Source organism: Osmerus mordax, chromosome 23 (assembly GCF_038355195.1).
Source record: "Osmerus mordax isolate fOsmMor3 chromosome 23, fOsmMor3.pri, whole genome shotgun sequence".
Classification (NCBI taxonomy): domain Eukaryota; kingdom Metazoa; phylum Chordata; class Actinopteri; order Osmeriformes; family Osmeridae; genus Osmerus; species Osmerus mordax.
In genome coordinates, this window is record NC_090072.1 from 6,676,134 (window position 1) to 6,695,096 (window position 18,963).

Genomic DNA, 18,963 nt, shown 5'->3' on the forward strand with positions numbered 1-18,963 from the left:
AAGTCTATCCAACCATATCTCTCTCTCTCTCTCTCTCTCTCTCTCTCTCTTCTCTCTCTCTCTCTCTCTCTCTCTCTCTCTCTCTCTCTCTCTCTCTCTCTCTCTCTCTCTCTCTCTCTCTCTCTCTCTCTCTCTCTCTCTCTCTCTCTCTCTCTCTCTCTCTCTCTCTCTCTCTCTCTCTCTCTCTCTCTCTCTCTCTCTCTCTCTCTCTCTCTCTCTCTCTCTCTCTCTCTCTCTCTCTCTCTCTCTCTTCTCAGCCATTCAGAACATTCGGTCTCAATAACACCAACTCCATGCAATTGGAGAGTTTAGGCGAGACATTTAAACGTCTGATTGTGAGTAGCAGTCCCACAAGGGACCATCGGTATTTCCCTGCCATCGCTCACCTGCAGTGCACCACCATAGGCCCTGCGTCCGGTGGGTTGCAGGCTTTCACCCGTCTGAGGAAGGCCAGAAACGGGGTAGGGTGCTCCGGCACCCCGTGGTCCGGCCACGCAGTGAACTGGAACTGCCTCACCTCCCTCTTCTCACTGGAGCCATTCTGGATGGAAGGGAAGTTTCGGATGAATCAAATCGCCTCGAATCTGACATTCTGACGAAGCGTCAAGATGTCAAGATGTGGGCACTTTTGGGATCTGAGGAATAAAGTGCAACTTACTTTATAAAGTGCGAACGTTCTGACGCAGTACGTCGCTAGCTCCACGGTGTCCAACAACGTCACCTGGATGAGACCATAGGTTTCCGTCCCTCTCGTGGGCCAGTACTGGTCACATTTCACCTGCGAGTGGCAAACCAAAAAAAGGCACATTAGACAAGGTCGAGGTTGTCTATTCTCCTTCTACAACAATGTTTCATTTCCAGCCTCCAGTAGCTACTTAATGATCTGTTACCACAAGACGATACCATATCAGCACTCATACACATCAACGGCACAAGTCTCACTAACTTAATAAGACAAGCTAGCGCAAAAAGCATATAGGAGAAGACGGCTGCCAATTCCTCCTTATTCTGCTGACTGCTGTGATTTCACAATTGAGGAAACAGCCATTCCAAGACATTCCAATGAAGCAGACAGTGCTATTTATTAAGCCGACAGGCTCTATAATTACAATCGTAACCACGGTTTTTCCAATCACATTACAGGCACAAGTTTATTATGATTACAGTGCTTTGTTGCCCAGCGAACAGCCGATAAAACACTGTTCCATTACAGTATTATTGTTTTGCTGCCAAAAGGAAGCACTGTAAATGCAAAGAGGAAGTAAAAGTTCCTATGCAGATGCCTTCCCTCTCCAGATATTCACTACATTAACTTATTTTCACAATCCTCTTTTTCCATTTAAAGTGAACTCACTACATCAGTCAATCAACAATGGTCTTGCCTTTCCATAAGAACAACTGTAAGAGATGCTGGTGTATCAATAATATACATTGCATAGTTTGGGATCATTTTAATATGGCATATGCTAAAGCTATTTTCTTAACATCAGGATAGCAAAATGCACTTAGACAGATTTTGCTCTCTTCCAGGGTAAGAAAACAAATGTCCTGAACAATACCTCATTGAGGACTGTTGGTGGCAACAAAACAATGAGAATTGTGTACTCAAATGTAAAACATTAGCACAGTTAGAGGGAAAAATACCATCTTTGTGACTACTTTTGTTTGAGATCACAAAGCTATGAGCAATTCTCCTATCACATCAAATTTCTAGGGGTCCGTAAAGGACAATAACTAGTCATAACATTCTGTAAAGGGCAATATATGTGACTGTAATATTAAACAGCAAAGGAAATGGACTTTAGATTTTGCATCCACAGGCAACACCATGACTGGAATGTACTTTCCGGTGCAACTGATTGGAGTGTTCTCACAATGCAACTTGTCTAAGGGCCTTTATCAAGGACATACATATAAGTGATCGGGGAGACTTGTGGAGACCATGCAAGATTTGTGTTACCAAACCATCTACACTTTTGTGCAAAGAATTCGGCAAGGTGACTTTTACCCATTCTTAACCTGGAATGAGCGAAACATTTCATTTGCGTCAGATTTGGTCCATGTGTTGAATGATACCGACTTAAAGAAACTCAAAGCGAAACATTCCAGTGACGGTGTAAAGCGGTGCTGTCAAACCGAAGTGTGCCATGCTACAGATGGACTACGCTTTAGCAGCAAAAGGTACAAACAATGAATATAGGGAAATCAGATCATGTTGTGGTGAAGGGAGAAGTGAGTGACAGATGACAGAATGGAAGATGTCTTGCCTTGGAGAAGAAATAAGAAGGCATCTGAAGGAGTATAATTTGACACAACAGACACACACACACAAAGATAGGAACACAGAGTAAAGGAGATGGGGAGGTCAAGAAACACAGGTAACTGATGATGAATATGAAGGTTTTTGCGTGTTCATTGTCTTATGGATAAGGGTAGAGCCACCTGGAAAATAAGCATTTGAAATGACTCCAAACTCCCTCCTCAAATCTTTTCTGAATCTCGTCAACGTTTCGGGTAACAACTGCCGAGGTAGGATAAAGCTACATAATTGCCAAAACAAGAGCTTCGACTTGGGATTCAGGAAGACGACGCCACAAAGCCATGATGCTTCCATGGTGAGGGGCTTACCCTGGACCTCTCCTCCAGCTTGGTCATCATGACGATGTTAGCACTCCTCTGCTCCCAGATCATCCTCCAGAAGTCTCCAAACGTCTCGGGCAAAGACCCCTGCGTGGCGATGTACGCATTCTGTTTCCTGTAGCCGTCGATGTAGTTGGAGTTGATGTAATCACTCCCAGGGATACCTGATGAACACATGGTCAAAGTTTAAGAGGTCGTTAGATGTTTTTTTCATGGCCTACTGGTTACGGCTCGAACTGGGTGATGTTGGTCGGCTGTCATTGGATGCAGATTTGAGTTTCAGTAACCTCATTGAACTGCAGAGTCTACTTAGTAGAGCAATTGAATCTTGAGTGGCTGAGTGTTTAATGTTTGTTTTTTGGTAATTGAATCTGGAAGTACAACACAGTGGGTAAAGAAAATAGGTAGTAGACAACTTTAGTCTTGTTTGCATGGATCAATATTGGACTCCAACGACTGTGAAGTGAATTCAGAGTCACTTAAATGTCCAGACCCCAACAGCAACACTAGTTAACTCATTGGTATTGACTGAACATTTCACATACAGGCACCAAGGTATTATTTTCTGTATTTACACAAAATGGCAGCTGAGTAGTTGAATCATAGAGTGAAACCTGCCATTATAGAGTGTTTATCGTTCAAAAAAACATTTGGTCCACCCACGGCCATTTTCAAACAAAAGATAGTGTGTTCCTTTAAGATCTGTTCCCCCCACACACCTCTCTCTAAAACCTCACACTGAGGGAAAACACAAACAACAAGAAAACTGGCAAAACAGTTTGCCCTGCGTGCCTGCCTTCCTCTCTCTCTCCTTCTCGCCTCCTTCTGCAAATGAAAGGTGCCGTGGTCTTTTCCAATCTGGAGGAAAACGACGGAGCTGACAGCTAGTCAATGCTTCTGGACTGGCAGTTTGGGGGCTCAGCACACACATGGTCTAGCAAGATAAGTCTCATCTGCATGGATGCCACGTCTCGCAGCCGCCCGCGCTCCCTCTCCCCTCCCTCCCCCCCATTTTTTTTCCCAGGTAACTTCCGCCAAAAAAAGGAAAAGAGGAAGAATTAGATATGAGTTCATTCAAAATCTCACTTTTCTCCGCCCTTATACTCCACTCTAGCGCTCTGCTCACCATGAATTTCTGTGATGGACAAGGGATAAATATAATTTAAGCCCCCGGCTTTTCAAAATTTGAAGAATGGGTGGGAAAAAAAGACATCATTATGGTTTAGTGAAAACAAGAGTTTGTTTGATGGATATTTGCTAAATGGTTTCTCTGCAGACTTGTCACTCAGGATTTGTAGAAAATGCGACCATCTGCTTCCAGAACTGTAAATATATGCTCATCAAGACATAAACACAAACTGCACTTTTACAGCGCTTCTTAGAAATGAATTGGGAAACCTAGAATCGTAATGGTCATGAAAAGTCAGATGCATGACTTTGTTCATGTACAAGATTGAATAGTTATCAGTTACTTTTATGAGGCATAAAAGTAGTCCCCCTATACATTTTTCATTAGACTTCTTGAGAGATTCATCAAGGCATTTCTAACAACTGAAAATAACCAGTTTTCTGTCTAAGTTCCCTGTCCATGCATAGAAGAAAAGTATATGCTTCAGAAATTGAGATGATTGGATTCTGTTTTGATCTTCCTTTTTCACTGGGATGGAACATTCTGGGCAATAGCTGTCCTATGAGTCAAGTTTGTCGACTTTACCAGTGCCTTGACAAAAAGTCCCACAATACAAAATAGAACAATAGGAAAAAATAGTTTTCCATGGAAATTCATAACTGTTCCCAGGGAATTATTTTGTTATTTTGAAAGTGTAAGAAATGTATGCTCAGGTCAAATATAATCTCAAGTCTAGTCAGTCATGAACTCTTACTAATCATCATCAACGTGTAGAGCATAATAACGCATACATCACATGATAAGATTAGTCAACTACAATGACACCTATAATTTTCCATAGCGCATTGAAAGCTAATAGTCACATGCCTTTGCACATAAGACGCCATACCAAGCATCGGCTGAGAAAAAGAAAAAAAATCGGAATCTTTACACCCTATAGCTTAATGAGCTACTCATAGTGAGGCCTTTCAGTCTCCACAGCCAGAACTCAATCGAAGTAAACAAATAAGTCCTGGCTGCCAAAAGGCTTTGTTAGAGCTTTAGGGGAAGTCCCCGAAGCCTGCTTGGCTGCGTGCTGTTCGGTTGCTACCACACAAAAAGCTCCAGTGTGGGTGTGCAGATGTGTTTCTGTGCCTGGCTAATGAGGTCCATCAACACTCAGCTGTGTTCTTTCTGGGAGACTGCAAAGGGACTCGACGTCTTCATTTTGTCACATTAGCATCCGTTTATTAGTCAATATAGAGTGGGTGGTTGTTTACTTTCCGTTCCGTTCGGTGGAAATTGTTGAATGGAAATGGTTAATGAATTAATTGGGTGTGTGCTCATTCCACATCAGACCACATCATCACTTTATATGCGGTCCATATATTTTATCCTGTGGAAGTGCCACACATACTGCAGAGACTTCAGCAGTTTTAGCTCTTTATTTCGATCACCAAAATGTATTTGTTATTTGAAAACTATTACTCTGAAAGACATTCAGGGGCCCACTTTAAACACTGTACATTTACCTGGAAATCCTTGATGGAAAACATAGTTGTGAAATAAATGTGGTGCACTTTAAAGTTGAGACTGTATGAAAGGAACCTAATAGTGTTTGGTGCTGTGTGTTATTCCTAAAGAGTGGAAGGCGGTAAAATGGCCAATGCTTACCATCGATTGCAGATAACAAGACTCTCGAATGGTCGTACGCTATCACATTAGCATAGCGGTTCTTTGGTTTGTTGACTTCCAGGTTTGAGTGTTCCCATGTAAACTGTTGCCCAGGGTCTATGGACTGAAAGAGACATGTGAATATTTATTATATCCTCATTTATTGTCGTCTGTTACATTAGCTTAGCATAGGACATTCAACTGGGGCAAACTTCAACATGGTTAACAGAAAGGTTGCGTCGTTCAACACATAAATCTTCTCCGTGACACCATTTTTAAGGTTCATGTTACATGATAACTTTTCTGAATTCTTTGCTTGATACTGTAGGCTCTACACTTCACACTCAGCAACTGCTATTTTGGACATTTCCAAAGCGTCAAGGGATATTTTAGCATGCTGCGTGACAGACATTTTGTGTAAGTGACAAGAGCTGTTAAATTTAGGCTCGCAAGCCCACTGCCACATTCCAACACCATCATTCCATTGGTTTCCATGAATATACAGCCATATGTATCTGGTGATGCATGCTTGCATGCATGAATACCAGTCACAGGGTATCTGAAAGGGAGAACATGAAGGACGCTGCAAATTGTAATCGTTTTCCGACCGACACATACAGTTCTGTATTTTACTGTCTTTTCAAATGCTGTCTAACCACGGTCATCTGATGTTACTGAAGTTAATTTTAATACCGTGACAATGAATTACACTTTTGAAGTAGAATGTGTCAATTGAATACCGTCGATAATTATGAGTTACTTCCAACGATATGAGGCTCTTTTGATATCTAATAGTTTTTAATTAAGCTCTGTGTTATTGTGTAACAATAGCACCTGAAATAAGCTTTGAGTGTGTTCTGTGTGTGTAACTAGAGTGCTTGATCTTTGAAAGTAATGATATGCATGGTACTCGTTCCAACTTCCAATATTCAAAAATATTTTGGTTTGAAATGTAAGATAGCTTGACAAATGATGACGGAAGTATACTTATTACATCCAAAAATGATTGTGCTAACTGAAGCACCTTTTCAGTGGGGTAAATGGTTGACCTTAAGTCTTATTCTTCAGTTTTCAGTTCTGTGTCTTTTAAAAATTCAATGCTGATAGTTATCTGCCTGCAAGCAACTCATTCGTTGACAATTTTCAAATTACAGTTTGCAGAGAACCATACAATTGGTGAAAATTGGTCTTGTAAGCCGTGAAAAGCAAGAAAAAGGAAAGGAGACAGAAACCAAGAGAGGGAAAGATAGAATACTGACCCACTGGCACCAACAAAGCGTCTTGAAGCGTGTTGACTTTCAAGCTAACCTTGGTGTCTTAAACAAGTCAGAGTTGATAATGCTCGCCAGTGTCATTAGCAGGAATTTGGAGAACCAGCAATCCCTTCAATGTAGAGCACCCTACCAGAAACTGAGCTATAAAGTACGTAGGACATGTGTAAAAAGGACCATATTGGAAAGACAGGGCTCAATTTTTCATGTCAGTGGAAGTATCAGGTTTCTATTGTTTAACGATCCAAGCCTCAAATGTTTATATCACTGATATTATGAGTTGAATTACAGTCACTTTCAATAACACGTTCAGGGGAAAAAGCCACAATGCCAAAGTGACAAGTTTTGAAGTACCCAAAAAGCAATATGAACAGTAGGCTGCTCTAAAACTAAGTTATTTAGTTGTGGAATTATTGTATTTTTCAAATTTTGAAACCTGGTTAGAGGTCATCGCCAACATACAATTCATAAGCACGCAGACATGTTTTTGTTATTTAAAGTGTTCCATTTACTTTATTAAAAAAATATTTGTTTCTGGTTTTTATCGATTTAAAGTCTAGGAACTAATCTCTCTAGGTAGGTCTTTATCTTCAGAAATCACGATGAAGAAGCAGAAAGAGGTGCGACGCCGCATTATTTGATCAAAACGTGTTGAAACAGTGGGGAACAACATGCTCATGGGGGGGGAAAATGCTTCTTTCATTGTGCTGGCAAAATTACTTTCCAATTCTCATGAAAAACCTTGCCTCGGAATTAGAATTCAATGTACTAAAGCTGCCATAATGGAAGGGCAGCCTGGCAGCCGGCCACATTGTGACCTCACGGTTTGGAGCGACGGCAGAGCCTGCAGAGAGAAGGAGGCTGAGAGACTGGGAGCGAGAGAGGGTGACCGCAGCTCTGTCACACTCAACGCCCCTGAAAGGACCTCTCTCTGGCACAATACTCCGGGCTCCGCCGACGTTCAGCAGACGCAGTTCCATCTATTTAGATTTACTCCCATTGTGTTCCTCGCCGAATCCATCTACCGTCGGAGAGAGAGCAGTTGCGGTTCAAAAAAAGAGAGGGCGGGGGCTTGGGGGAGGGGGGGGTGAGGGCAAGTGTCGTATTTATTGGGTTCTGCAGGTATTTAATTCCACGTGGTGGAGTGACTGAGGAGAGCGATGAGTGAGACGGGGGAGTGGGGGAAAAAACCTGGCGACAATAACTTTACTTTGGCCCCTGCCACTCAAAATCAATCAATCAAGTCGGGCAGGCTTCCTTCATAGCTCGCTTGCTGATCAAATCACAGGAATGGGATTATGTCTTCACTACCGCACCAGTGACTACCCCCGCCCCCTCCCCCCTCCCTCCCACATTCCGGTTAAAGACACTCCGCCAGCGCATCCCTGCTGATGCCTCGGCTTGCCTGGGCTAATGAGATTACGGCGCGTCGGTGAGATGGCGACCTTTTACCGAACGGCCACGTAAATGGCAAATTGATTGCCATTCAGAGATACCGATGCGGGTGCGTTCCCTCCGTCAGCCCACTGTGACTGGATAAATGTTTCGTTTTCACTTTGCCCAGCCAGATTGGAGGATCGGGCATGTGACTGGTGGAACAGCTTCTCCATGGGAAGAGATCATGATTTGCCTTTGTGTTTGTGACTTTTTTTCCTGATTTTTATATTTTTTCATTTCCTCCAATGCCAGCTGGTAGTCAACATGGGCTAGGGCTGGGCTGCGGTACTCTTGACATGGGCGCGACACGTTTGTAATGACGGGATTAAAGGTTCCTGGAAAATATCATTACAAGGATGTGCTCGAGGATTTACACATATCTGTACGATAATGACCAACTCAGGTCACCCAGAGGCCAGACTCTGGTCTCTTTCCTCATGCACCTGCAGTGCCAAGGGTGGTACTCTGACTAACATGCATATGATTGTGACTTTATTGATGATCTTTCAAAACGTAATCAAATTACTACCACGGTACATCATGGCTGATTGGTCATTACCTCGTATTCCTGGGAGAACTTGAGGTTGTCATTTGCTTTCAACCGCTCCAGGTGATCTGCAAGGTCCATGATGGGGATAGGTGGGTGGCTGGTCATGCCTGTCAATCACACAGACGAGAAGTCAGTTACTGAGGGTGAAGTGGGGGTACAGTCTCCGAGCCACAAGCCAGAGGTGAATCATTAGAAAGCTGCATGTGTGCAACAAGGGAATGGAGAAGTGGGTCGTTTGTTAGGCTCGATTGGTCACTCAAAGCAGTGGGCATGCTCATAGAGGATACATGGACGAGGAAGCCAATGAGAGGATCATCGAGCACACTTCCCCCCTCTCTACCTCCCTATTGTGAGAGAGAGAATGTTATTGACACAGAAAGCAGCGGCGAAAGTTAGCGTGGCGAAGGACACATACAAAGACAAAGAAATACATGAGGAAACCAATCCAAAAAAACAAACAAACAAAGAAACAGTTAAGCCAGATGTTGACGCCTGCTTTGAGTGATGACATGTTACTAGGCGGTGTCATTTCAAACTCCGCCCTCCTGTGATGTCATGACAAACACCACATGGATTAGATGGGGTGGGACGGAACCACAAGGCTGAGCAGAAAAAAGAGGAAAGAGGGAAATAAAAAAAATTAAAAAGAGAAGGTTATGGCAAATGCATTAAACAAGACCAACTAACTTGACGAATGGAGGTTACTGGGGTAACCAGGCACACCTGGACCTGTGAAGGAAACGGCGATGTAAATAAAAATAAATCGCAGACGTTGTAGCAATGTGATGACTACTTTTTTTTCTTTCTTCTTTTTTTTCAAAACAATTGGGAAGTGGACAGTTGGGTAGGGTGACAAGGAACTACAGTTATTGACTGAACGACTAAATGATCATTGCACAGTCACATATATCAGTTAGTAAGACACATCCACATGCTAAAAAACTAGCAGGACGCCATGCTGGTTGGAGTTCTACAGGTAGGGGAAGCTACGGACACTCGACACAGTATGGACAGCATAGAAAACCCAAAGACACCTCGAGTGAGAGGCAACAACACAGGCCTGTCTGGTATTCGTATCAGTCCGAAACGCCAACCTCGCACAGGATACACATGCATAGTGCGCAGTGTAAAGTTCCTCCTTGGTCAGGAAGTTAGTTTGACTTTGACAAGGTAGACTGGTGGTGATGGTGGTGGTGGGGGGGGGGGGTGTCTGGGTGTGCAAAGAGCACTACCTCAACAGGCAAAGTGTGTTCCCTGTGAGGAGTGTTGAGGTCATTTAGGTGCGGTACGACATCAGAGGCGGGGGTTTGAGTGGGTCTGTATCCACACTGAGGAACGTCTTGTGAAAAAAAAAAAAAAAAAAGTGTCTGCTCAGGACACGATGTTGGCCACGGGGGTGCTTGACAACGGTGTCCACAAAGTGCTCCCACCATGTTTCAGATAGCTGGGCTTTTATAATAGCGGTATCCGTGGGCTGGTGTTTTCGCCACTTTCGTCGGGGAGACGCGCATCTCTCCGGCACGCCTGTGGTCTTTCATCTGCACCGATAACACAAGTGGGCATTAGCTAATGGAAAAAGCGGGGCTGCTCTCTCTCTCTGTCTCTCTCTGTCTCTCTCACTCTCTCTCTCTCTCTCTCTCTCTCCCCCGCTCTCTCACGTCTCCCAGAAATGGGCTGGAGTGTTTCTATCGGGCCTGCCACTCAAGACCCATTTCCAGCAGCGGTGACAATGAAACGGCGCTCTCGCCACACGGCACTTCGCGAACATCAAGCGTCCTCAAGATGAAAATGTGCACTGAGGAGCAACGAGGTGAGAAGGAGCGAGGGAGGGAGGGAGGGAGGGAGGAGGGGGCGGGCGAGGGTGGGCAGGAGGGGGGGGGCTAATGTAGCACCTCACTGCGATGTTCAAGTGGGGAATGTCAGAAAGGAGACAAAGATGTTTGGTCCTTTTTACTGCAAGTCGAGAGGGGCAGAGAGACCCAGGTGTTTGAGCCAAAGGAGGGGGGACGTGTGGAGCTAATCAAGATGGCTGGAGAGGATTCAGATATGGGGGTGTGTGCCTGAGATCTGACGCGCTTTCTACTCTAAATGAAAATGGAAGGGGGGGGGGGGGGGGGGGGGCTAATACCCCATCTGCCAAGTTGGAATTGTCAGTAATGGCTCTAATGTCATTGAAGTTTTCATAAATATGCAATTTTTTCACACAAAAAAATCCCCATATGGAGATAATGGATTCTCCTTTCATACTAACTGACCTGAGAAATATGGCTTTGATATTACAACATTATTGGCAGTCCCTGAACACTTGTCCCTATGCAGTGAGTGCCATAAGAACTCAGGCACAATTCAAACATGTCTATTTCGGAATTGCCTCTGCGAGAAACAGACAAAAGGAACTGGGACTCCTATCTTTTCCCTCTTCAAAAAAAGGAGGTTCGAGTAACGTCATAGGCGTGACCCCCTAAGAGGTCAAGCGGTTATGTTCACAGGCTGTCACCGGCCTTCCTGTCCTGTACCACACAGAATGTGGCATGCCTCCGCAATACTTCTCATAGTCTTGAGACCTGTCACCTGACTGCTGCCCGTGACTTCCCTGTGTACCAATGTCATCCAGCGTTGACTAGCATCGCTCCGAGTCAGCATGACAGCTTCTCCACGACCCAAGTGACCCAGGTGTTCCCGGCGGGGCTAACTGCTGTTGTGTGGAAGTATCAGGCCCGTCTGTCCCTTTCCTCCCTACTGCTGTCTCTCCAGAGAGGGACTTTGACCCTGTGTCCCTTCTCGGCCACCTGTCTAGAATGTATCCAGTCTATTGACCACTGGCCATGGCAATTCTCACTGGTCCTCTGGATGTTGCTAGCGTTTAGCTTTGACTTTCAATGAAGCTGTTCGTGAGTAAGCTTGTGATTGAAGGAGTGACCTTGTCATGCATCACACGGGTTAAAACAACGGAATAATCCAATGACGTCAGCTCCTAGCCTTCATTAGCATCGCACGAAGTACCACGCTTGGTACCACGCCTCGAATACCCCTCGTCGCGATGCTATCACAACGCTGAGAAGGGCAGGGATGAGCTTTGCCATGATAAGAGAGGGAGGTTTTTCGGAGTTGGTTGTGTCGAGAGTCCTTACCGGGCGTCTGGAAGTTGAGGCGTCGGAGCTCCACAGGGTCTGTGAGGTTGTGGGACGGCATCTCCTTGTTGTTGGGCAGACTTCCTTTCCTGGCTTCGGACTCTGCCCTTTTCCTGTAGGAAACAAAACAAAACAAGGAATGGAATGTGATGTTCACACGAGTGTTTCAGACCATATCGACTATGTACAGTCTTGTACCATATCCGTTTGTGGTTATTAACAGACACTATTCATACACAGATACACGGAACTGATGAATCAGAGAATGTCAAATATGCCCCTGCAGTCGACAACCTCAGAATGAAGGATTCCCTTGTAGAAGGAATGATGCATATGTATCTGGGATAGGAAGATGACATAACAGCAAAACCACAATCTAGAGCTAGAATCAATACTGTCATGTCTCAATAATCAACAAATACATCTATCCAACGTAAAATGAATCTGTCTGCTGTTATTACTGACAACCTTGCGGTCCTAATCTACAGACAAACCATTTGACCGTTGATCTCTTTCTTCATTCAGTGCTAGCCAGAGAGGATGGAGAACGCTATTAACATTGGCGCTGTATGGATTGCAATAATACTTCGGCAATAATGATCGGCTGTGGGAGATAATGATAAGATGCTCTGTAAAAAACAGCTGATATAGGTCATGGCGGGTCAGTAACAGCAATGCTATGTAAGGTCACATTGCATACATTTAAAAGCGCAGGCGTGTGGAAAAATCATGCAGACACATGCAATGGGTGTGTGTTCTACAAGATTACACCCAGAAAAACTAATAAGAAAAACTAGCATTGGCTCGAAAAGACTATGCGGTTTGATGTTTCACATAAACAAATGCCACTTTACTGCGGAGTGGCATTTAACAAAAGCCACATTTTCTACTTCCTGGCCTATGTAGACGTGCATCTGTGTGTACTACATCTGTGTAGGTAAAGGCTTAGTGTGGGAAAGGGTGTATAGAGACGGGTTTTGAGGGGGAAAAAGAGAACTGAATAAGCGTTCAGCATATGACGTGTGGGAGCAGAGGCGAGGGAAGCTGGGTAGGAACACTGTGCATTCAGAGTTACAGTACCGGTGCTTGCTTCCCCGGCCCGAGTGCACATTTGGTTGTGATGTCATACTGTTGAAGAAATAGATCTATTGGTGGGCATACTGGCTGATCTGATAGTCATGCCAAACAGCATTTGGGAAGAATCTAATATTATCAGAGGGAGAATATGAGAAACCAGGCGTTTGAGTGCAGGTTTGGGCAAAAAATAAAAAGTTGGGTTATGTTGAGTTGAGTTTTTGTGACCAAAACATATGAAAACACTTGAAAACTGGTGGACCGTCCTGAAAAATGCATGCGAATGTCCTCCTTAATATCAGTCACTATGGGCTGGTGTGTAAGCTACAGGGAAGCGCAAAAGGGTGTCTGACTGGGAAGGGTATGGTGAGGAGGGGGTTGAGATGGGAAACATGGTTTTATCTTTGTCTGTCTTCCTCTATACTGCTTACCTGTCCGGTTTGCTGCTCCATTGGTAAGCAAGGAAAAAACAAAACGTGACAGAAAGTTAGACGGCAAGACCCCAAAACCTGTGACGATCCAAGGAAACTGCATCTTCCCATAGAGAAAATTGAAGCTATTACGCATTAATTTATCCCTTAATGTGCTGTTTCCTGTGTAATAACTTGAAACACACATCGTGCTTTAACCAAGTCCAGTGATTCCAATCATGTCTCAATTTCACTTGGCGTCTTAGATTAGTGACGCTTTACCTCAGACACTACACTTAATTATGCTGTGTCGGGCTCCGGTTGGGTTGTATATAGAAAAATTCCGTCCTAGAAGCATCCAAGATTAATGTTTTTTTCGGTTTCATTGCACACAGTTACAAGTGATTACTTCTTGTTCAAGCTTGGAATTAATCTTTAACACTTTAGATTGGTGTGTCCATACCTGTGTGTAAGAAAATAATACGTTTTGCATCAATGCAACAACTTAGGTGAGAACTTGACACGTCTGGGAAAGGCTTCCTGAGAGCAGGTTCACTTCCAAAGATAAAAACGTGTGTATACGGTAAGTATGAAATACTGTCTTTTTTGTATTAGATTATGACTTAAATCCATCTTCATATCTGGAAAAGGAGGGACCTTGACTTTGAACTCGTATTAACATAAAATGCTCATGACCTATAACGGTTGGAGCGTGACGTGCTGTGGTTTATACAGTTCATCAATGATGTGGTGTAGTTATTATCTTGCCTCTTCCCCACTTTTACCACGGTAACATCACCGTTGTCCTTTGTTCCCCACCCGACGACGACAAAATTGATCTTGACAAGGAAATTATCTCCCTTGTCATGCACTGGAAAGTTCCAACACACTGGTGACATTGACTTGATAATTGTTGTTTAAATCTGCTGGGCACAAACACAAGCTGAGAGTGAAGATGCTTCTTTGAGGGCCCTCAGGTAGTCTACTTGTTTTTAGGCATCCCTGGATATATGCCTGCTGCAAGACATTACTCATCCAGGGACAGAAAAGGAAAAAACTGACCATGCAATTTGACATTGCAGAACGTTCTGGATTGGGGGGTCTCGACGGTAACTTAGCCGATTAGCACAAAGGCATTTCACACCTCCACAACAGTTACAGGTATAAACGACAGATACAGTTAATGTGAAAATATGGCCTTTATAAACCAGTGAACTTTCGAGTCGGTGTTCCTTTGCCAATGTAGCTCGAGGACTGTCGCCAAGTCCGTTTTCAAACCGATGCAGTGCTTTTCATTCTCAATGCGTCTGCTCGTGTACCAAGGCTATTTTTCCATTTTTCAGTGGAGAGTGGGAGGACATGAAGGCAAACCAAATCTGCGAGTCCTCGTAAAGCACCGGGGCAACGAGAGGTCACATCTCTCTCCGGTGAGGAGGCAGGGGAGGGGTGGGACGGCAGCGGAGGGGCCCCAGGGGCCACTCCAAAGCCACACACACACATGCAGTGACACGCAGCAGATAGTCTGAGCGCCGCTCCACCTACGCTTGACTGATGAGTGTAGACAGAGAGCGGCCATCTTCTGCTGGGTGTGTGTGTGTGTGTGGGGGGGAGAGTGTGTGTGTGTGTGTGTGTGTGTGTGTGAATGTGCGTGTGTGGTAAATCCGGGTATGATTTTCAGAGGTTTGTAACGTGGGGATGGAGTGTGTGAGCATGTCTGTGTGAAGTACAGGCAATTTATAACACTGTTGTTTGTGTGCATTTGGGAGGGCGAGTTTGTGTCACTGTTTGCGATTCTAATATGGCACATGCGTAGGTGGAAGTGTGTTTGTGTGTGTTTCTGTCCTTACCTCTTGTACAGGAGGATGGCAATGACGATGCAAATTATGAAGACAACCGCGAGCACAGGGCCCACCACCCAGATAAGACCCTCCTCCTCATCAATAATTGGCTGAGGGTCGATGTCAGCTGACACAACAGGATCAGAGTAGGGGCTGGTGGCATACATTGTCTGAGGAAACACAAAGGGCAGCAAAAATTCAATTACAATCACTTCCTTTCACAATTTTTTAATAATTTCTTCCTTAAATTGTATTTAGAAAAAGTTAACATGAGTCTTTCCTAGGCCCCAGATTTACGCCTTAAGCAATAGTCGCACTTGATGTTAGCTCAAAGAAAATTCAAAGTGAGTCCAAAAGCAGGGAAAGTTCCTTATCTTGTCTGAGCATGTAGTCTTAAACTCAACTTGACTTTGTGGCGGGTTAGGAAACAGCGTTAAATCATTTCCACATCAAAACACACTATGAACAAAACAATGATTGTACACAATATGTAGTATATTCATAGTCCCGTAGATTTGCCTTTTCCTTTCATGCAAAGTTAACATGACATTCACAAAGACATCACGGCAGGCTTTTGTGGGAGTGTGGGGGCGTGATTACTTTTCTAAAGTTATTGTGTCAATGCTAATTTTCAAATTGACCCATCGGAACGATAGGCACCATCGTAATATCTCTCATTTGGGGCCCCTGATTAAGTTCCCTCACATCATTCTGAGGCGAGCGAGATAAAGAACTGGGCTTTGGGGCACAAAAAAGCCAATCTGTGCTGTGCTGGGCAAATTGGAGATTTCAAACCGCCCGTCATTATCGTTTCTCCTTCTACCTGGAGCTAGTCCTGCCAACGAAAGTCCGAGACTGTGCTAAAACCCCCCAGCTCATCAAATCCATCACTCAACAGCGTTCAGTCAGCTAATCACCCCACTTTCTCCTTTGGTCCAGGCACACACACACTCGCTAGCTGCTGCACTGGAGATAAGGCTAGTCCGCACGTTGCCTGCAATTAAAGAGGAGAGCGGTTATCGAGGTATTCCTGCGATTGGCCGGGCCTCTAGGGGGTTTCCCTCGCATAGAAGCAGGGGCTAGGTCCTCCATGCAGTCTCCGCCTCAGCCTTCACATACAGACTTAAAGTAACACATCTGGCCAAGCGGCCAAGCCCCCTGCCAAGGCACAGTGGATTTTAGTCTTTGACGGTTAACTTGAGGCTTTTAGCACGGGGTAAGGGATGCCTCGTAGGGAAATACCAAGAGGGAAGTTTGATTCTGAGCTGAATTCCTTGGATGACTACAATATCTGTCAGACAGAGAGAGAGAGAGAGAGAGAGAGAGAGAGGGAGGAGAGAGAGAGAGAGAGAGAGGGAGGAGAGAGAGAGAGATAGAGAGAGAGAGAGAGAGAGAGAGAGAGAGAGAGAGAGAGAGAGAGAGAGAGAGAGAGAAAGAGAGATACACTTACATTTTCAGACATCTCGAGGATGGCAAGCACAAAGAAGATGTACTCCTGGCCGTTCAGGAGCTGCTTGTTTTCAAAGTCACCATAGATCTTGGTGTCTCCCAGGGTAAACTCTGTGGGAAGGTCTTTAAAGTATGCGGCAATGTAGGCCTTTGGGTCGGTTTGCCGGCGGAATCGAAGACCGCGGCTTGTCCTGTTAATCTCTTTCAGCAGCTGAAGTGAAAAGAGAGGACATAGACAGTCGATAAAAAAACAGCACAATCAAACAATTTGTGACAAATAACACCCACACTCACACAGACATCTACTCACACACTAAATTGTTGTTACATTTCTCCTGATTACAAAAGCGTCAAGTACAGACGGGGAAATCAAGGGAACGGAACTGCAAACATCATGAATTTATGTTTTCTGCTTAGTGCAGCAGAGACTGTAGTGTTACACAAATGATGTCCCATGGTCTCTTTCAGAAACTGTTACGTTAAAGCAGTATGAAGATAAAAGATTCCCATTCCTCCATTGAAAACAAAAACAGTGTCCACATAAATTAGCCTATCTTAATTAATCTAAACACTGCCACTAAATCAGGTTACAATCGCTATTTCTCTGAAAACACTGATATGAGAGGTAATTTCTTTCAAACAGTTGCAAAAAACAAATAAAATAAAGATGCCGAAAGAAGCTCATTGTTGTACTGATTGTTCATTCTGCAGTCCATACAGAGGGACACACACCACCGTCCTAGATGTTGTGGGCATCTAGGAAGTGAGCATCACTTAAGATCCCCCCCAGATGATAGCGTGTCCCAGAGGGATGTGTGGTGTCCTAACAGCACAGTAGCAGCCTCAACACCTCAGCAACAGGGCTTGCTGCTTTCCACCCGTGCAGCTCTGTCTCACGTCTCTGCACAAACGGGGGCTAAGACAACGCATTTACACATTAGCGAGACAAGGGAACCTGACGTTAATGGGAAGGAGGTCACGCGTCGACAAAGGGAGAAGGAATGGTTCCCACGCTATACATGATATATATATTACATTCGTTGGCATACAGTCGCTGACATGCGTCTTAAAAGTATGTCAGGACTATGATTATATTCATAAAGGCTGCTATAGATGATCTTTTTGACCTTGGATTGTTGTTGATTTGTTGTCTGATGTGCTTTTGATGTGTGTCTACTGTGTATATGTTCTGTGTTGTACCCCAAATTGCCTCTTGGGGGACATTAACGTTTTCAAAGTCTAAATACAGAATGACCGTATGGAAACATACAGTCCAGCTGTCATCAAGGAAGTGAAATCTCAGCAAGGGTGTCTAGTTCAGGGCTGGCTCTATGTGCGCGAGTATACATTGCAAACATGATATGGGGCTAAATATACTGTTCAACACATTTGGCAAGATAACAGGGCTTCTTGAAAAGCGTCCAATCCAAACAGAAATGAAGACGTATGGCGTGGCGTATAGGGTACGATGTATTTGAGATTGAAATGAAACCCAATCTCCACGCCATCCAAGTCGGTCTTATTTATGCAGGGTTTTCAACTTCCCACGAGTGCACATCAGATCAGTGTAAGTGAAGCTGGCTACTTGTCTGGCGTCAAACGTCATATCTCTCAAGTGTGTGCGCGGCTGTCAAGTGTGTGTGTGTGTGTGTGAGCGTGTGCGCATGCTTTGGCTCCAGGGGCCAGTGCTCCGGCCCGATAATGTCTTCAATCATCTCTACCTGTCAGCACGGCTAAATCCAGCTGCCCTTGGGAAAGTTGTGAAAAGGTGAGCGCCGATATTGACAAACAAATACATTCCGACGGAGGGCGACTTTCAGGATGAACGGTCAGGGCAGGAGGACGACGGGCGCGGGCGGCGGCCACCCCTGGGCCGACACGTCTCGGGCGTAAGCCGGAGCCTGCCCTGCCGACGCTGGGGGGGTCCGTCAGCGAGCCCGGAGGCGCGTGCCTCTGCCCCAGCCACGGCGCAAGACGGGCGCCCACGTCCTATTCGGATGGAGAGAGATTTCGATCCCACCCGCAGTCTCTCTCCCTTGGCACTCCCCGGCGAGCACACGGCACACGAAAAAAGCTTGGCGTGATCTAGGCTCGGCCGATTCAAAACAAGTTGTCGAGAGCTCCGCACACAACCACGCGACCTGGCGCTCCTTTGAAATGAGCAGAGACACCAGCCGGAAGCAGCTCTTCAGGTAATTAGTGCGCGTGGGGGAGGGTTAGAGGAGGTGGGGATGGGGGTTGGGTTGCAGAACACTTGATGACTGCTTCATGTTCTCATTTCCATATGAATAATGCGCTCTCTGGCTGTTTGCGTCAATCGACGAGCCTCGTTTGGCTGCTACTCCTGGCCCTGTCTTCTCCAATCTGCCAAAATCTGTTCT

General features: G+C 44.9%; 1 protein-coding gene across 1 annotated transcript in view; it reads right to left on the bottom strand.

Moving 5' to 3' along the window:
- LOC136967916 (receptor-type tyrosine-protein phosphatase delta-like) overlaps positions 1–18,963 on the bottom strand; it is a 131,518-nt gene that overhangs the window by 13,428 nt on the left and 99,127 nt on the right. The window contains exons 22-30 of the mRNA XM_067261915.1: positions 16,584–16,793; positions 15,143–15,303; positions 11,812–11,924; positions 9,368–9,409; positions 8,690–8,787; positions 5,423–5,546; positions 2,629–2,804; positions 659–778; positions 387–541 (exon numbers count right to left, since the gene is read on the bottom strand). Coding sequence (XP_067118016.1) covers positions 387–541; positions 659–778; positions 2,629–2,804; positions 5,423–5,546; positions 8,690–8,787; positions 9,368–9,409; positions 11,812–11,924; positions 15,143–15,303; positions 16,584–16,793 — 1,199 coding nt within the window. The remainder of the gene's footprint in view (positions 1–386; positions 542–658; positions 779–2,628; positions 2,805–5,422; positions 5,547–8,689; positions 8,788–9,367; positions 9,410–11,811; positions 11,925–15,142; positions 15,304–16,583; positions 16,794–18,963) is intronic.